The 18,476-nt window shown below is 31.6% G+C and overlaps 3 protein-coding genes across 3 annotated transcripts in view; 1 reads left to right on the top strand and 2 right to left on the bottom strand.

Moving 5' to 3' along the window:
- LOC149477918 (uncharacterized) overlaps nt 1-18,476 on the top strand; it is a 600,334-nt gene that overhangs the window by 495,087 nt on the left and 86,771 nt on the right. The gene's annotated exons all lie outside the window — the stretch shown is intronic.
- LOC149477927 (uncharacterized) lies at nt 701-4,129 on the bottom strand. Its single transcript, XM_089709834.1, has 3 exons — nt 3,927-4,129; nt 3,193-3,448; nt 701-1,629 (listed from the first exon to the last, which is right to left on the bottom strand). Exons 1-3 carry the CDS (start codon nt 4,062-4,064, stop codon nt 1,283-1,285), a joined length of 741 nt encoding a protein of 246 aa, XP_089565960.1. The 5' UTR covers nt 4,065-4,129; the 3' UTR covers nt 701-1,282.
- On the bottom strand, nt 4,393-5,833 carry LOC149477926 (uncharacterized). The gene is made up of 3 exons (XM_089710017.1): nt 5,623-5,833; nt 5,187-5,439; nt 4,393-4,853 (listed from the first exon to the last, which is right to left on the bottom strand). Exons 1-3 carry the CDS (start codon nt 5,752-5,754, stop codon nt 4,504-4,506), a joined length of 735 nt encoding a protein of 244 aa, XP_089566143.1. The 5' UTR covers nt 5,755-5,833; the 3' UTR covers nt 4,393-4,503.

Here is an 18,476-nt window from a genome sequence, read left to right as displayed (position 1 = left end):
TCTACTTTGAGTAAACGCAGAAAGTTCATTTTCTCAGAAAATTGTAATTTAAGATCAAAAAGTTTTATTTTTTTAATTTGTGTATGGTGAAATTTCTGTAGAGTAGATATTTTCAATGAACATTGAAAATATCCACTCTTAGTAAAAGTTAATTTATTTGGAAGTCGGGTTCTTTTAGATGTTTTTTCAATAGCATTTTGCAAGTGTGTTAATATTATATTGTTGTAAACTTTATAGTCGTACAATATAACTACACAATAATATAAACAAAGTCACTTATAAACAAAGTCCCACTGTACGTCCAGCTAAATGGTTAGATCTTTAAAATAAAGTTAAGCTTTTTTAATTATTTAAGATAGAGTTAGTCAAGAGATAGATTTTTGTATGTGATTTTTTAAATTTTAGAGAAAGCGGGCAAATCCGCAAGTTAGTGTTAAAATAAAATAAACACTTATGAAAAGAAAACAATTATGAAGGTTATAATCAGGTGCTAATTGTTATATTACATTCGTATTTTGAGATTAGCAGATTCTAAAACGCTTCTGAAATAAATTTAGCCATATAATATGTTTGAGTATGAGTTTAAATGAATATTCAAATGTAAAGTCATGTGGGAATTAAACTCCTATTTATTGGATATTTTTTCTATTTTTTACTGTTTGTGTGAAACATTAGGGGATGAAAAAATAAAAAATAAAAATATTTTTAAATTATGCAGTTTATTTATGACTATTGAAATACAAACACACAATAAATAGTCCACATTCATATCTCGTGATACACGATACTGTGTTGCTAGAACAATCATAAAAACAAATAAAAATAAAAAGAGATCAAGACAAGAATATACATAAATATTTACAAAAAATAAACATAAATATTAAAATACATAAGAATATTACGTATAAAGTCAAAAAGATATAAGATATTCTCAATATATAAATATAGAAATTATAACATATTAAAAAGTAAATAGATATTATAATATGATACGATACGATAAAATATAGACCGATAAATATTTATAACAATAAATAGCAGAAATAATAAATAAATACTCATATAAATAATACAAAAATCATACATACAAAACAATACATAGCATAAAAATACATAAAAAGTAATAATATATAAAATAAAAGAATATAAGTATCACAAATACGATTCAAAAAACAACAAAAAATGCGCAAAGAAAATAAAACGAGAAACATCAATGGAATCGGAATCACACGCATACAAATAAATTACCAGTCACACGTCTTAACTCAAACTATTTGGTAGATTACTGCTGGTACGCGGAGTAGGCCAGGTTGTTGGCCTCAGTCCGGGACCTGGACCAGCCTTGCTCCCATCCACCGTGAACTGGAGGGTGCTCCTCATGAGCGACCCATGTGTGCTCCTCTTGGCTTGCATGCTTCTTGGCAAGGATGAGGGCCTTGACGATAGCAATGACCTTGGCGATGAAAGCGATCTTGGCGAGCACAGCCAGCTTGAAGAGAGATGCAGCGATGACCAATAAGGCGAGGACAACCAGAGCAACAGCCTTCACTTTAGCCAAGATAGCTAAGGGGATGAGGAGCTTGAGCTTCTTCTTGAGCTGCTTCTTCTTCTTGCCACGGCCTTCTTCGGCTGTTGACAAAAGATGTAATTAAATATAAGTTGGCAATTAGAACTGTCATGCAAAATTAGACAGCGAGATTAATTAATCATGTTTAATTTGAACCCAATTTTAGATAATCTAATAAGAAGTCATATCGTCTCAAGTTGTATCAGTAAAGTTAATTTATAAATCACCTTAAAAAAATCTCAAACATTAACCTATAGGTTTTATAAAATCAGGTACCATATGGGAGCCAGATAAATGTACAATAGCTTTAAACGATCTAGTTAAGTTAGATCTTAATCGTAATTAACCTGACGCATGACATATATTCGCGTGAGAAGGAAAAATTATAAGAATGGTGAAATTGGAAGACTCACTAACACAGATATGAACAATGTCGGCAATTAATGACAAGGTGTTGATCACAAGTATGTCAAAGCTTTCATATTACTTTGTACTATGGAACGTGACTTTACTAATCGATATTCGATAAAGCCATACGGCATACATGCAGCATCATAAATCATGAATAGGATAAAATCTATTTGTTGTAGGATGAACTGCACAAAGAAAACTGATTTGCCTGAAAGATTCGATTCAAATGTTGATTTTATGTAAATGTACTGAAGTAAAACGATAACCATCATAAATGTCAATTCTATTTTAAGTGCTGAGCTTGATTATCAAAGAAAAAAATCAATTATTACTGAATACTCTTAACTAAAATACATTGTTCACATATTCACAATTTTTAAAACGGCAACAGTCAGAAACAGCAAAATGTAAAACTTGAATAAAATTCTCAACAACATCTCATATATCAAGTATATATCACACTTGGTATATACCGTTCGGTCAGCACAATAATTAGTGAAGTTCTTTCATATAAAAACTGGTGAAATTTTTAAATCCAAAAACCAGTCTTGTTGACACACTTTTTATCCCCATGCCGTATTTCACTCTTACGCAATCTCACAACGGGATATTTATCACCATTTCTCTTATTAATATTTGACCCTTGATATTGCTATTGGCGATTTATCGAAAGTTTTATTTTAAAATTTGATAGTTTCAATAATATCATTTTGGTGATCAGATTTTATCCATTTTTACGTCCAAATGTTTTCCTTCTCTTGAATAGTATAATGATAGCCCATAAGACAATTAACTTTTAGTAAGTAATAAAATATTATAGAGTCACATTATCTCTATCATCTTATTTTGAATAAGTTTCATTAACATACAAAGGTTTAATTAATTCTTGTTTTTAACAAAAAAGTAAAAGCTATGGTGAATATAAGTGGCCAATTTAAATAATGTACATATAAAAAAAATTATATTAAGATTACTTATAATAAAACTTCTTTGCTTTCTATTTTAGGTTAACTTTTTCTTTATCTTATCAAATATCTGGATTTACTATTTTTATTGCAAAACTTACTAAAAATATAACATATAGTACATATAGACCAAAAAAGCATATTGTTTCTAAAGGTTACGTGCGATACCATTCACAAAATTTGCAAGTATCACTTCTAAAACTTTCCATCCATTCTCTCTAACATAATTGACTTCAAAAAAGTACGTACCACCATCAATAGACCTGGATTCTTCTTCCTCATCGTCGCTTCCAGCAAAGCTGACCTCTAGGTCACTCTTCTGCAGCAAATCTGTGGTGCTCTCCCAAAGTCTTTCAGTCAGTTGCTTGTTCCTGATCTCAGGTTCAGTAGATAACGCTTCCAAGCTCCTGGACTCCCGTGGACCGTTGTTGTAAATTGTAAGACCGTCAATGATATTCAATTTGCGAACTGTGCCTAATCTTTCGGCTGCCTTCCATGCGTGTTCCTGGAAATAAATTATTGTATCAAGGTTTGTGACTTATGGTTTTTAATTCACTGGTAAATTTGGAAAAAAATGTAGCTTTCGTTGAAGCTATAACTTTAAAACATATCATTCCATTTTTTAATATATCATGCATTAAATATATTTAATTCTAAATTTTAAAATTATATGAAAATAAAATTTTAAATTAAAAAAAATATCAATTTATTATTGAAGATTGAGAAATATGATTTAAAATTAAATCACTGCCATGCACTAGTTTTATTGCATGCAAAATCCAAAAGTATTGACATCATATCTTCCGGCAGAATCTCGATATTAAATTGATCTAAATCAATCCATAACGATTTTCAGTACAGGTACAATGCACGAGTGTATCAAAACAACGATTAAAATCTCGAATGAAATTGATAACAATCGCGTTGTAATGCACTAAATTATCACAATGCACTTAAATCCTCGTAAACACAATCACTATTACCTTCAGGCACAAGTTCAAATCACTGCTCATACAATTCACAAAATTGCTAGCAACCAAACGCATAACCGAATCCTCCTGAGCTATAGGCCCAGAATACGCGGTCGCCACCACACCGAGCAATATCAAAACGGTCTTCATTTTACTTTTATTTTTAAAGGTCCACGTCCTTTAGCGAAACGAAATCGACTGTGTGAACAGCTTGATTGGTAAGAGTTTTTTATCTAAATTGTCCCCACTTCTCTGTTTCGACATTAACATTTTAAAGTAATTGATGCCATATGAAGCCTGAGAAGACGTTATGCCGTAGTGAATGACATAGTTATTTCCATATAATTTAATTTACTACTATACTTCTTTCTTTGATAAGTTCAAGCATTAATGGAGCAAGAATTTTTTTTTTATTATTAAAATATTTTGTGGTTTACTGTATTAAATTATTATCAGGCACATAATTAAAAAAACGATATAAATTGATTAATAGTTTATTGTAATAAATAAATAAATTACTTTGAGGTTCTTTTTCGAGACAAACATTCATTCATAAATACATTCACACACACATTCACACGTTATTCATTTAGTTCGTAAGTTGTCCAGCGTAGGCCATGCTCTGGGCATCGTTGACCTTTCTGCTCCAGCCCTGTGCTGGTTCGTAGGAGTATCCAGGGTGTTCCTCTGTATGCGCAGGAGCGAAGGAGATTGCTCCACCAGATGAGTTGTCTTTGTTATTCTTTGACAGAAGTCTTCGGATTAGGGAAATGGCGTTGACAGCGAATGCAATCTTGCCGAGGAACACAGCCTTGACAGCAACGAATGCGATGATACCAAGGAAGAGCGGGATGAGCGCGGCCATTTTCAGTTTCAAGAGGAGGAGGATGGGGAGGAGCTGCTTGAGCTTCTTCTTGTTCTTCTTCTTCTTGCCACGGCCTGGAAATTTAAAACAATTTGTTAAATAATAATTAGACTTCAGTACAAGTAGCGTCAAAAACTGATGGACTTAAAGTAACATGCAATTAAGATGAATTCTCTATTTTTACATTTTTAGCGTTACAATGCAATATGTATTGATTGTTGTTAGAAATTTCAAAAAGGGAGTGATTATAACTCAACACAACAGTTTATTGGCATTAGTGTCGTGTAGAATTCCTAGGACTATACTTAATAAACTTTTATTATATGTGTCATGTATATTACTAATAATTTCAGTTTATGTAGTAAACAGATATGAAGTATTATGTAAATCATATCAATGTACAATACCTTCTTCATCTAATCCCCTCGATTCTCCGGAGTCGTCCGACAAACGCAACTGCAGTACGTGATTGTCCAAGAAATCTCCAACATTTTCGACGATCCTCTCTTCTAGCTGTGATTCTCTTTCTTTGGGATCAGCAGATAATTGCTCGTAGCTCCTGGCTGATCGCACTGATCCAGTATTGACCAGGGTCAGACCTTCTAGAAGGTTCACATCTTTAGTGATAGCCAGTTTTTCCGTCAGTTTCAATGCCTTTTCCTGTAACAATGATAACGTTTTAATTTATAGTATACCAGATTGGTTATCGATTATACTACATGTCAGATATATTCAAGAGTGTATTGGAAGAATACACTTTGAATTTGTGTCTAATAATAATTTGTCGCACTGATTATTTTAAGTGTAAGCACTGCACGTTCACAACCACAAAACACTATTCACCTTCAAGCACAACGATGTATCATTGTCGATACATTCCGATACTGCACCAACGATATTTTCACCGACTCCATATTCCACTGGGCTACTATGCACCAGAGCCAAAACGGCTAAACTGGCAATTATCTTCCACATATTTTGTATTGTGTTAAAACACTACAGAACACTTCAAGATCCAATGATGGAGATGTTATGATATCATCCCAAAATTGTCATGGAATTTATCCTTTGTCCCCCCACTAGTGTTCGTAATACGCACTGTTTGACAACTTACGCTAACTGATGAGACTCCATACATAAGGATAAGTAGAAAAATAAATATTGGATAGAAAGCGAAGTGTGTTCACAACGAAATAAATACGCACTCTTATGTCGGTGTAAATGAAACGAAAGAAAAAGTGTGATTGTTTGATTTTTCGTACCTATGTACTAAACACCATAAAGTAGCTACAAGCGGAAATACCACTTAGCACGTACGTAATAGGAGCTACAATGTACGAATATAAGAGTGGTGTATGAACAAAAACTCGTAATGTAGTGTCAATTTGGCACATTCTTCGACTATCAATCCAACTTTAAAGGGTCTATAATTGTATGCTGATTATAACTTATAATGTTTGACCTCTGATTATTGAAATTCATCTAGGTACCAGTTCTTCAATGAGATTTTTGATATGCTCACTGCTCAGTTTTGATAAAAATGTATTTTTTAATTTTTTGCTAAAAAGCAGTATTTTTAATATTATTTTATTTACATAAAATTGAATAGCACACTGTTGAATAAACATGTCTAATTTTATATGTAGCTATTTTTTTAATCACAATTTTTGGGTCACGCTAGTTTATAGTAAAACCGGTAAAGTCACTTTTATGGTTAGAAAATGAACTTTCTGCGGAGTGTCACTGTCCATTTCTACGAAATTTTTCTATACGTCACATTTATACATTTTTTTAACTCAATTGTTCATGTACATCTTTATCATTCTTCTTCATAATTTATTGAAAAAATTTTTAAACTTCAGGATTCATCTTCAGCATTATTCAATTATGTCTTTTAGTAATTAATCAAATTATTTGAATTTTTTTTAAGGAATAGATACAATTTTCAAAAAAAATTTAGGTAATCAAACTAACGAATATTGTGTTATTATATAAACGTATATGTAATTTGTATCAGAATCACATTTACTGTCGATAGGAAACCATAAAAATGATTTAATTGCATTCGAAATTTAAGTATATTATATAATTAAGTGAAAGTTTATGAAATTCATGTTCGTTGAAAAATTTGCAATTTCCTTCAATATTACGATTTTTTAAATTGACTCGAAAAGCTTTTAAAGAAGATGGCCACCGTTTAAAAAATAATCAATATTCATTTTGTGAATGAAATTTGTAATCATAGTGGCATAAGATTTACGTTACATCGTCAAGTGTGAACACTTTCACTCTTTCTGAAATATATTCATGAAGAACCACTCAGTGACCACAAAACTGACTTTCAGTCTATCATAATAATGTATTATCATATATAAATGCTGTATAATTCAATTGATTTGAATGACAATTCAATTCATTCATCAATATCCAATGAGGAATAGAGTAGGTTAAGTAGGAGTAATTGAATTATTTCGATTATTTTTAATATGAAGAAAATTCTGCTACAATAATTTCATATTGTTTAAAACCTTATAATACGTTCTTTCAAGCTTTTGAAATTATACTATATAGGTATATAACTTTACAGTTTTCGTACTATAATAATATGATATCTACATAAACAATAATTGTAAAGAACCAATCGAATAAATTATTAAATCGTATAAAATCGTTTTCTACATTTCTATATATTATGCGTATGCGCTTTTAGGAGACATACTCATCAATATTAATATAGTTCTAAAAATCATACATTTATAGCGCGTACATTATTACCTAGAAAAAGTGAATTAAAAAAAAGTTTGCAATACAAGCCTCATTGTAAAGAATTTGCCTAAACGTTATCAGATTTGCCGACAAGCAGAAATGTTAGGAATGTTGATATTATGCAAATACGGATCCTTTTTCTGTGTAAATAAAATTTCTCTGTTGACCTTAAACAAGATGCCATAGATAAAACCTTTTCACAAATCGTTTTGCAACAATTAGAATGTTTCCTTAATTTTTATTAATTTTGCCTCGTAATAGAGCGATTTTATATAATACTAGCGGACCGCCCCGGCTTCGCCCGTGGTACATATTTACGTTTTCTCCACATAAAAACCATCCTCGTACTTCAAGGAATATAATAAAAAAGAATTATCGAAATCGGTTCAGCCGTTCTCGAGTTATGCGCTTACCAACAAATTTTGCGATTCATTTTTATATATAAGACTAGCTGTTGCCCGCGACTTCGTCCGCGATTACGTCGTTTTTCGTCATTCGTCGTTTAAAAAAAATACGTGACACTTTATTTTTGAATGTTCTTAATTGTCTCTTATAAAAATAAACTACATTAAAATTGAATACTCTGATAAGAAAATCTTAAAATCGGAGGACATCGAAAATCTGAGGAAAACATGAGTGAATTTGATTTAAATTCTACATTACTTAGGAATTCAAATAATAATCTAAATTAAATGTAGATTAACAGTTTGAGCGCATCATTATATAATATGTACCTAAGTATTAAATTACGTTAGTTTACATAGTAATTTTACTAAAAACACGATGACTTTCTTTCGCGCTCGGTACAACAAACTAAGCATGTTTGTGGTACGTGGCCCGCGTCACTTGACCCCCCGCGAGTTCCCCTCCGTTACTATGCGAAAATACATTCGTCACCCTACTGTAGGAAAAATTGTTATATTTTAAATTCGAGAAATATTGATTTCTTGTATTCGACTATTCGTTGTAGTCGAATACAAAATATATTTGAAGAAACTTAGGTTGGCCTTCAGGCAAAAGGGATCTTATCAAATGATAAACTTGACCTTGTATCTTAAAAGTAAGCATGAAGGGATCCTCTGATAATTGTTGAGCACCAAAGGATAATTTAAAACGCACTACTATAAGAGCGAATATTGTCTAAGAACTGTTTAGATTGCACATGTTCCTCTAAAAGTAGTGATTTCAAAGGTTCTGGTGTATCTTCAAACGAAAGCCGACTCCTTACTCCTCTTTAAAGCATTACAAAAAGAACATACTACGTTAATATCGCCTATACAGAAGATGATCTGTAATCAATTGTGAGGTTATAAGCAAACCCACTTTTATATTTGTCGGACCACACCACCGAATTCGTAGATTGATCTTCTATGTTTACCTCTTAAGTCATTAAGACTGTCGAAATCTGTCTACAGTATGACGGGCCTCTCGCTATTCGTCCGTTTCAAGAGACCAAATAGTTTCAATTCTTAATCTTTCATTAAACAAACTTATTAATCGTACTTGTCTCAAATAATCTTGTCTTAAATAATGGTAATATTCGCGTCCCTACTCTAGTCATTGCTTATGCTCATGTTCATCTTCAAGAGATCGAATAATATTATGGTGCACCCTATCATTTGTCAATCGGTCTTCATATTGAGTAAAAGTTTCAGATTATCGAGATAAAATATGCCATTTGCGATCAGCTGTGAGACGTTATACCCTCTCAGTGAAGGTTTCGGTCTCACAGGATAGTACATGCCGTTCGCGGTCAGCTGTGAGCCGCAATTCTCGTTGTGAAGCGGTTTCAGGTTCTCGGCATAACACAATATGTTGTTTTCGGTCAATAGTAAGCCTCTTACCTCTAACGATCCTTGAGAACTCTTATTTCTCATTTTCTTAGCTTTGCTCGAATTTCGATATAAAGATATTTTAGGTGGCACTGATGCGAGTAAATAAAAATTAAGTTAAAACGGACTGAGAGTGTTATAATCATCAATCATCATCATCATCAATACATATAATAAAATTGTGGAAAAGCGATGTCTGTACAATGAAAATATGTAGAAAAAAATTAGCAGGTGTTATTATTAAATCGATCTTGAACCCAAAACTGTAGTTAACATTTTTTTTGTCTGTTTGTCTGTATGTTTGTGCACGCTAATCTCAGAAACGGCTTATCCGATTTAGATGCGGTTTTCACTAATGTATTGTGGTAATCTTCATTTAACAGTTAGTGTTTATTTCATGTCAATCGGTTCATAAATAAAAAAGTTATGACAATTTATAAGTAATCACGGCGAACATTTGCTAAGGCATTCTATTGTACACTGTACAGTGTACGATAAAACGTAATTTATCTGTTATACGCTACAGTTATTCCTTTACATGTCCAGATGATCATATCAAAATTCCCCAAGGGTTTGGGGGTAAGCTGAGGTAGTAGGGGGGGCGGGGTCAAATTAACATTATGGTTACTTCTAATAGGTAAATTTTCCACACAAAATGTCCTTTAAATTATGTCGTATTATATTTTTAACCCCCGACGCAAAAAGACGGGTGTTATGTGTTTGACTGCTATGTATTTCTGTGTGTGTGTGTGTGTGTCTGTCTATGGCACCGTAGCTGGCTAACAGGTAAACCGAATTAGATGCGGCTTTTTTTTGTTAGGCAGCATATTTTCCGACGCTGGTTCTTAGATAAATTGTATCGAAATCGGTTCATCCACTTATTATACCTACATAGGGGTAAAAGTGGGAATGAAAAAATGATATAATAATTTATTTTTAAAGATCGTTGGGAAGTTTATGAAATTATTTATTCCTTTTTCTATACACTTTTCTTCGTCTAAACGGTTAAGTTACGTGCGTGAGACAGGAAACATCTAATTTGGATTTGTTGCTGGATTTGATAAAAATTGAGTATCGATTAAGCTGATCAGTGGCTACACCATACATTATTAAAAACATCCATTTAAGAAAGGAAGGAAATAGAATTTGCTCCTCTCCCCCCCTGGTTCCTAAAAAATAATATGACATAATTTAAAAGAAATTTTACGTAGAATTAGTTAGGCATTTCTTTTTTGATTTTCGATATTATATACTAATCATAATTTTTAATTACAATATTATGTAGTAACTATTTGGTATAGGTTAGGCATTTCATTTCTTGATTTTCTTTAATAAGTTGGTACGTAAGTTTTTTAGCTCAGTTTAGTAAGAAATTTTAATAACAATTCTTTTAATTATTTATGGTAGTACGTATTTACTCAATAATTGTATGTTAAGTAGTAATTCAGCATGGGCGTAGCCACGGTGGGGCTGGGTGGGGCGCTTACCCTGGCTTTGATCTGGTAGGTACCAATTGTGAAGGGGAGTGGGCGTGGGCGTTGGCGTGGGCCTGGGCCTGGGAGTGGGCGTGGGAGTGGAAGCATGAAAATAAAAACAATTATTGTTGCCCCACCTTGAGCCCATGGTCATAGATCCCATAGTCACTATTCCACGCGGACGAAGTCACGGGCACAGCTAGTAGACAAATATAATCAGAAAGCTTTGAACTCCTAAGCTCAACCATAAAAGATAGACATTAATTATGATGTCGGGAGATATTTTTTATATAATATGGAGAACATTTCTTTCATACTTGATTTCTGTGTAGCTTTAACCCTTAAGGTTGCACACGCGACGAAAGCTTAAAATGGAGTTACTGCTCTGCTCACGAATATGAAAAATAATTGTACCAAGTTTCGTTTAAATCCGTCGAGTAGTTTTTGTTTCTATAACGGTTATACAGACAGACAGACGGACAAAAATTTTTGGCGTCAGTGTCGATCCCTAATCACCTCGTGATAGTTATTTAGGAAATATATTTCATGTACAGAATTGACCTCTACAGATTTAATATAAGTATTATACATATAATTAGATGCCAATTTCCATGTAACGTTAAATTCGACTATACAATAACTAACAGACAACGCAGGTTACTCTCGTTTCCGTAAGTTGAGGCGGCTACATATTCGGTCCTCATAACTTCACTTTTTGTGAACGAAACGACAGCGCGGTTTAATTCGATGCCAACACCAAATATTTTTAATTGTGAAAAAATATTATGATTTACACTATTAATACTATTTTAACATTAACACAAAATATAAGACTGTGAGTGTGTAAAAATAAATCCAGCTAGTTTCACATCAAACTTATGTTTTTAATTAGGTATACGACATTAAAATATATTAATTACCAAGCAATAATCATACAGGTAAATACTGAACAAAAGTATTAACAGTCAAAGTATATTTTTACTTACAACATGTAAATGATGAAGGAATAATAAAATTATCAACGAACTAACCTTTTTGTATTATTGTTTATAAATATAAATTCATAAACAATAAATTTATAAAGAATAGAAATTTTCGACCACTAAAGAATGCTGGTTCGAGTCCCGCCTCGTTATCGAATTTTTAAAACACGAAGATTTTTAAAAATGTAACCAATGAACACAATCAATATTAGATTAACTGTAATGGTGTCTAGTTTGACTTAAAATAATAAACATCTACCCTCACTTTTAAAAATGTAGTATATTCACACGAATTATAAGCGCACCTTATAGGGAAGGGAAGATATGGGTTAAAGAGATAAATAAATAAATAACATAATTATATTTAAATTATTAATTTTTAACATTGTGTTCAGTAGTGTTATCATGTAAATTGATTTGATTTTTACGAAATCTCATAGATGGCGCTGTTTCAAATTTGTATACTAATAAATTCATTAAACTGATTCTCTGCCCAAATTACGTAAATGACATAGTTTTTATTGTGTAAAGCTAGATAATAGCATGGCTTACCCGAAACCAACATTTAAACATGAGTCTTTAGATTGTACGCTGTCGTAATTCACGGAATACGTAAGAAAAAAAAAGGTTCACAGCTCCTCCCCCGGAGGTGATAGCATGATAATATGTTTAAAAAAGCCTCACCCGACCTGTTAGTAATATTCATGCAAAATTTGAAGTCAATCTATGCAGTACTTTTCGAGATTAGCCTGGACAAACATACAGACAAACAGACAAACAGACAAACAGACAAACAGACAAAAATTCTAAAAACTATGTTTTTGGCTTCTATATCGATTATAGATCATGGATTATGTATTCTTTTAAAAAAATATTCAATGTACAGTTTTGACTTTCCTACGATTTTATTATATGTATAGATGAACAAATTAGGTCAGCACAGTTTACCTTGTTAAACTGAAACTTTTTTTTACTTAACAAGTGGTCAAACCCACGACCTTTGTCTTGTTAAGTTAACGATAAAGCTATTGTAATCTCTATCTGCTTGATAATTAAACATTTATTATTGCTTGCTTTTTAAATTAAAAGACTGAAGAAAATTAAGGTGAAAAGAAGTAAAAAAAATCAATACAATACTAACTTTATAATATGCAAAGTATAAATACATAAACCTTATTACGTTCTCCATTGTTACACACACACACACATTGTTACATTTACATTAAATGAAAATTCATATGCTTAATGCAACGATTTGTTTTACTTACTATTTATGGTATATACAACATAAATAAATAAACTAATATTATAAATGCGAAAGTTTGTGAGGATGTGTGTGTGTTTGTTACTCTTTGACGCAACAACCGATTACAATGAAATTTAGTACACATATAGAGCAACTTGGATTAACACATATGACATAGGATAGGTTTTATCCCGGAAATCCTACGGGAACGGGAACTATGCGGGTTTTTCTTTGAAAACGCGGGCGAATCCGCGGGCGGAAAGCTAGTGCAACATAAAAGCTTACAAACAAAATGATTAAACATCTATGACGTCAGAACCTTAAGTCACAGCTCTAAACTGGTACAAAAACCATAGAACATGATTAGTTTCAGTCAAGTTCAGTGGCATTCATTATAAAACGATTAAATAATGGCAAGAAGCATTGTTACATCAGTTACGTGGTGCAGTCAGTGAAAGTAGATATTCGCAGGAAGGAGGTCGGGTGTATGCAATGATTGATTTTTTGGAGACGATCCTTATTTTTTCAGTTGCATGTTTGAAGATTCATTGAGTAATTTGATGGTAGAATACTTTCAAGGTTTTATGTGCGTGTAAGAAGGTGCGTGTAAGGATTAAGGAAGAAATTTGATTGGTTTTATGATTGGAGTTATGCTTTCAAAGTTTTTTAAGATATTGCATAGCTTCTATCGCGGGTCTTGAGCGCGGGGACCGAATCCAGAAATTTAGTAACGAAAAACCTCACGCTCGCCACTCCGACGGGCGCGGAGGTGTGGCTTGAAGGCATAGCATGCAATAGCTTTACCGCGGCAGTCCCCGAGTGCCACACGTCTTTTCTTTTCTTTTTTACGTCGCATTTTTCCTCCTGGTTAGTGTATTAAGGAATTATATTAAAAAGAAATGTAATGTTAATAAAGAAGTGTTAATAGGTACCTAATGCTATTATTTTTTCAAAGTTCAAGTTATTTTATCCTCTTTTTATAAAAGTGATCCTGGCCCGTATAAGATTTGTTTGACGACCGGGGTTAATTTTCGCAATAAACTATAACCTCAAAAAAAATACAATTTTCTTTGTTAATTGAATATAACTTAAAATTATATTTTGACTATTTTTAGTCATTGAATTAACGATAAAGATAGTTAAACTATCTTTACTTGAAAAATATGTTAAACAGTTACACTAACATAAATACAGTTGCATCTACTTGTGCTTTAAAATTACTTAACTGTTACTTGTTTTGAACTTAAAGAGATTTTCGTAAAATGTCATTAGTTTTAACTGTCTTGGAAAGCACTTAGAAGAACATTAACATTAACTTATTAACTTTCTCCTTGAAGGTGTATTTTTAGAACTTATATTGGTTTTAAATTAATTATCATATTAGGTTAATTTAAACAACATATATTTTGCACATATTAATTTTACGAGGGTCAAATAAATTTTCCTTTTAAATGTACTACTTCACTTCAAACACAGGATGTTTTTGTATATATTCATTCCTGCATTTTTAATTCAGATTAATCGTAGGTATATTATAATATCACACTTTGTACCTAATATTAGATGTAACTGCTTATTATTAAAAAATAAGGAATCTAATGCGTATTTTACACACAGAATTTACTCATGACATAATTTATAATTATGTGCCAATGTGACCTTAATCTGCATTCTCAATTCTGCATTATTCATAAAAGTTTAAGTCAAATTAAAAAGGAAAACTATCGCATAGCCTACTAAGTACTTCTAGTCAAGTATTATAAATTTGCATATGCATTTGCATATATAAAATTATTAATAGATCTAATGTTACAGACACCTGAAGTTCAATGATATCATGACACGTAACGACTTCACGTAACTAAGAAAGTACGCAATACTCACATCCGTATATAATTTATTGACCTACAAATGTATACAAGCGATTATGACTCGTATTGCAAGTCGATAGAGACGGTTATGGTGTGAGATTTTGGATGCGTAAGATATTCGTGTAAGGTTCATTGTAATAAGCCGCAAAACGGAACGAAAGTTCGTAGTGCCGCACCCAAGTGCGTGGAAGTCGAATCACACTAGGTGGTTAATAAATGGAAACTTTTTATTTATTTATTTCATTTTTCATTAAATTTTATGGTTTTATGCAGAGTAAATTACAAGTTTCGTTCACAAATACAAATTGCAGTGTGACTCTACAATTTGATCAAAGGAAAATTCAGTACATTAATTTTTTCTCCAACTTCACATCATTTTTAGAGGGAATTGCCAAATTTTTAAATGCCAGATAGTCAATATAACATTGTATTTTATAAAACTCAATAATCAACACGTAGAAAAATCTACATAGGTACTTACTCACTAAGCTTTTACTGTAAAAATCAGTTTTTCTTGTAGTTTCTTAAGATTATTTATTTATTATTACTTGAAATGATTTGATTAAAGCAACTTTGGTCTATACATTAATATGATAATACATATGTTGTTTTTATAGTTCTACAGAGTTTAATATAAACCGCTTTTGGAACAAAAGTTGAGTTATGGAATTGAATAAATAAGAATTATTTGAGTTGGACATATTATTATTGAATTAGTAATAATTGATCAAGCTTTTTCATATTATTTTAAATAGTACGACATATTTTATATGTTTTTATTATGCTGCCTTATATCTATTCCTACATTGTGTAATGTTAATTTTTTATTATCAATAGGTTTTAATTTAAAAAATGCCAATAACGTGCTAAATTTAGTTAAATAAATACAATAATAAATCGACCAGTGTGCGCGCACGCACCGATACCGTTACGTCAAGGTCACAGTTCTCGACGGCCAAGTGGCCAAGAGCTACTGACTCATCCCAGCTTTCTCAATGGTACCGCTTCCTACAGGGTGTGGCGAGATTTATAGCTCGTATTGGGGTCGCTGCATTCCATAGGGATTGATTTTTGACGTGTGACGTGTGTGAAGTAGAGATAGTAGGGTGTAGGGGTAGAGATAGTAGAGATAGTACGTGTAGTAAGTGTCTGGTGTAAATTGTAAAGTTAGTACTAGGATTAGTTAAAGTAGGTGAAAAGGATTGTGATGAGAGTGATTTTTTAGATATATTATTAGCTATTTCAATTTGGAGCTTTTTTAAGAAAAAACATCTATCTAAAATTTTAAAGTAGAGGCAGTTGCAGTATAAGTAGTTAAGAGAGTCGTAGTAGAAAAAGTAATAGTTGTTGGTGAAAAGAGGTGCAAGTAAAGTTCATTTTTAAATCTAATAGCTATTTAAATCTAAGCTTTTTAAGGTTGTAAAGGTATTTCAGAAGTTTTGGTTATAAGTCAGGAAGGAAAAGTGTTTTCATTGAATTGAACTTAAAAGCTCATTACATAGTGCCTGATATGCATACTGTTTGAAATAAATTTATGAATAACTTGATACCTCTACTTGTTCTTGATATAAAAGGTGACTTATCAGTTCCATATTCGAAATAATAATTCTTCAAAATAAAGTACTCCGTTTCTATATCTAAGAGACAGGCAAAAATAATCCTACTGTTATCGCACTGACAATGAAAGGTTTAGATATTTTTTCCTAATATTTATTTTTTCATTTTCATTTTCATTTAAAATCTTCTGCCCCTCTGTAAACTCTTTCTAGTATACAATATCATCTTTAATAGAGTCACGTTCGGTAATTATATGAACAACAATTAATAATGTGTTAACTGTTTACTCTATGAATGTGTGAAAAGCCAAGTTTCTATTTGAAATACGTCCTTATTCTTACTCTTCGATCACTATGCTAAATGTGTTGGAGCAAAATCTTTATTCATTCAAACACTTTCGAGCTTAAATTAGTATTGACTTCGATTGATTAGGAAATAAAACGATTTAGGAATTGATTTTGAATGAATTTAAATCAAATTGAACATTACACCTAATTTTGTAATATACCATGTAATATACCAATGTAATATACCATTTAAATAAAACTGTTATGTTAAACTTTTTATCAGTTCTATCTTACTATGAATGTTCTTTCCAGTTCTCTATAAGAGTAAATTTAAAATTCTCTCACTCTACTCTGTAAAAATGAAACAAAATATCATAAACTCACACATAAAGTACCACAGAATCTGTATACAAAACTTTCGTCTGTTTGTCAAAGGCTTATCTGGAACCATACATTAAGTGTTAAAAATAGCAATTGCATGCGTTTTGTATGCTCAAGACGATTTTGAAAGCGCACGAAATATAGCTAAAGTCTTGTTCGACGGATGCGCACACGAGATGCATTAAGTTATTGCATTTTGCTGTACATCTTCACAAAGGACAGTGAGATTTTGTTACTATTTGTATTAGAAAGTTCTGGAAGATTAATTGTCACTCAGTTGTTAAGTTGTAACGTAAAGGATACAAGCTTACTGCTCTTTGATATTTCATTTCTCTAGAAGGATATGATTACTCTTTGTCACTTTATTTATTTAACGTTAGTCGTATTTAGAATAAAAGATAAATATAGAATAAAAGGCAGAGAAAGATATATATTAGTCGAGGTAATAAAGCCGCCGCTTATCGGAAGAGCTTTTAACATTTTCTACCCACAAAACAATAGTAACGTGCTTAATACTATGTGGGTAGGAAGTCTAATCAGACGGTAATTTCTATGTTTCTCCAAACACTAAAATACAAAGGCCATTCATCAATATAGTAAGACAGGATCCGATCGCTTTCAGAAATTACATAACCACAAATATTTTTCACAAAAATGAAAGTTAAGTCGCTTATATCATCTCGTATATATGAATAGTAAGAGTGAAAGTGATATATACTTTGGTGTCCTATTTACGGGTGTTATGTATTCTAAAATGTGTTTTTTGTATGTGATATAATGGTTAAATTCGTTTGTAGGAAAGCGTGTAATTATCACTGATTATGATTTATAATTATGGTTATTGTATTTAATTTGTTTTAATTAACGGTTACAGCATATTTTTTTTGTTTCAAAATTACTTCTTTGGTACCGATTATATGAAAGAAAAATAAGCATTCAATTTATTTCAAAAAAGAAATAACAAATCACTGTACATTATTAGTAAATTAAATATAAACCTTAACTTTTATTAAAAAGAGAACAATATGTTAGTACAATTATACTTCGTTAAAATAGCAGACATTTTTGAGGACTTCAAACGTGTGTAAAATAACAATAAAGATAATCTTAAACTGTTTGTCTCACACTCAAATATCTAATCTCTCAAATTGTATAATGATGGATAACTTTCTCTCTACGGAAGATTCTCACAGAGATCTCATAAACAGGTTTGTATTGTTTGATTTCTGAGTTCATGACTCGTCGAAACGAGTACAATAGTCTATTTAGTGTAATACTTTTTAAAAGTAATAACTGTTG

This window comes from Colias philodice, chromosome 23 (assembly GCF_061535455.1).
Source record: "Colias philodice isolate Cphi_HAF_F1 chromosome 23, ilColPhil1 Martin Lab GWU primary, whole genome shotgun sequence".
Classification (NCBI taxonomy): Eukaryota; Metazoa; Arthropoda; class Insecta; order Lepidoptera; family Pieridae; genus Colias; species Colias philodice.
This window is presented reverse-complemented; position numbering and strand designations above follow the sequence as displayed.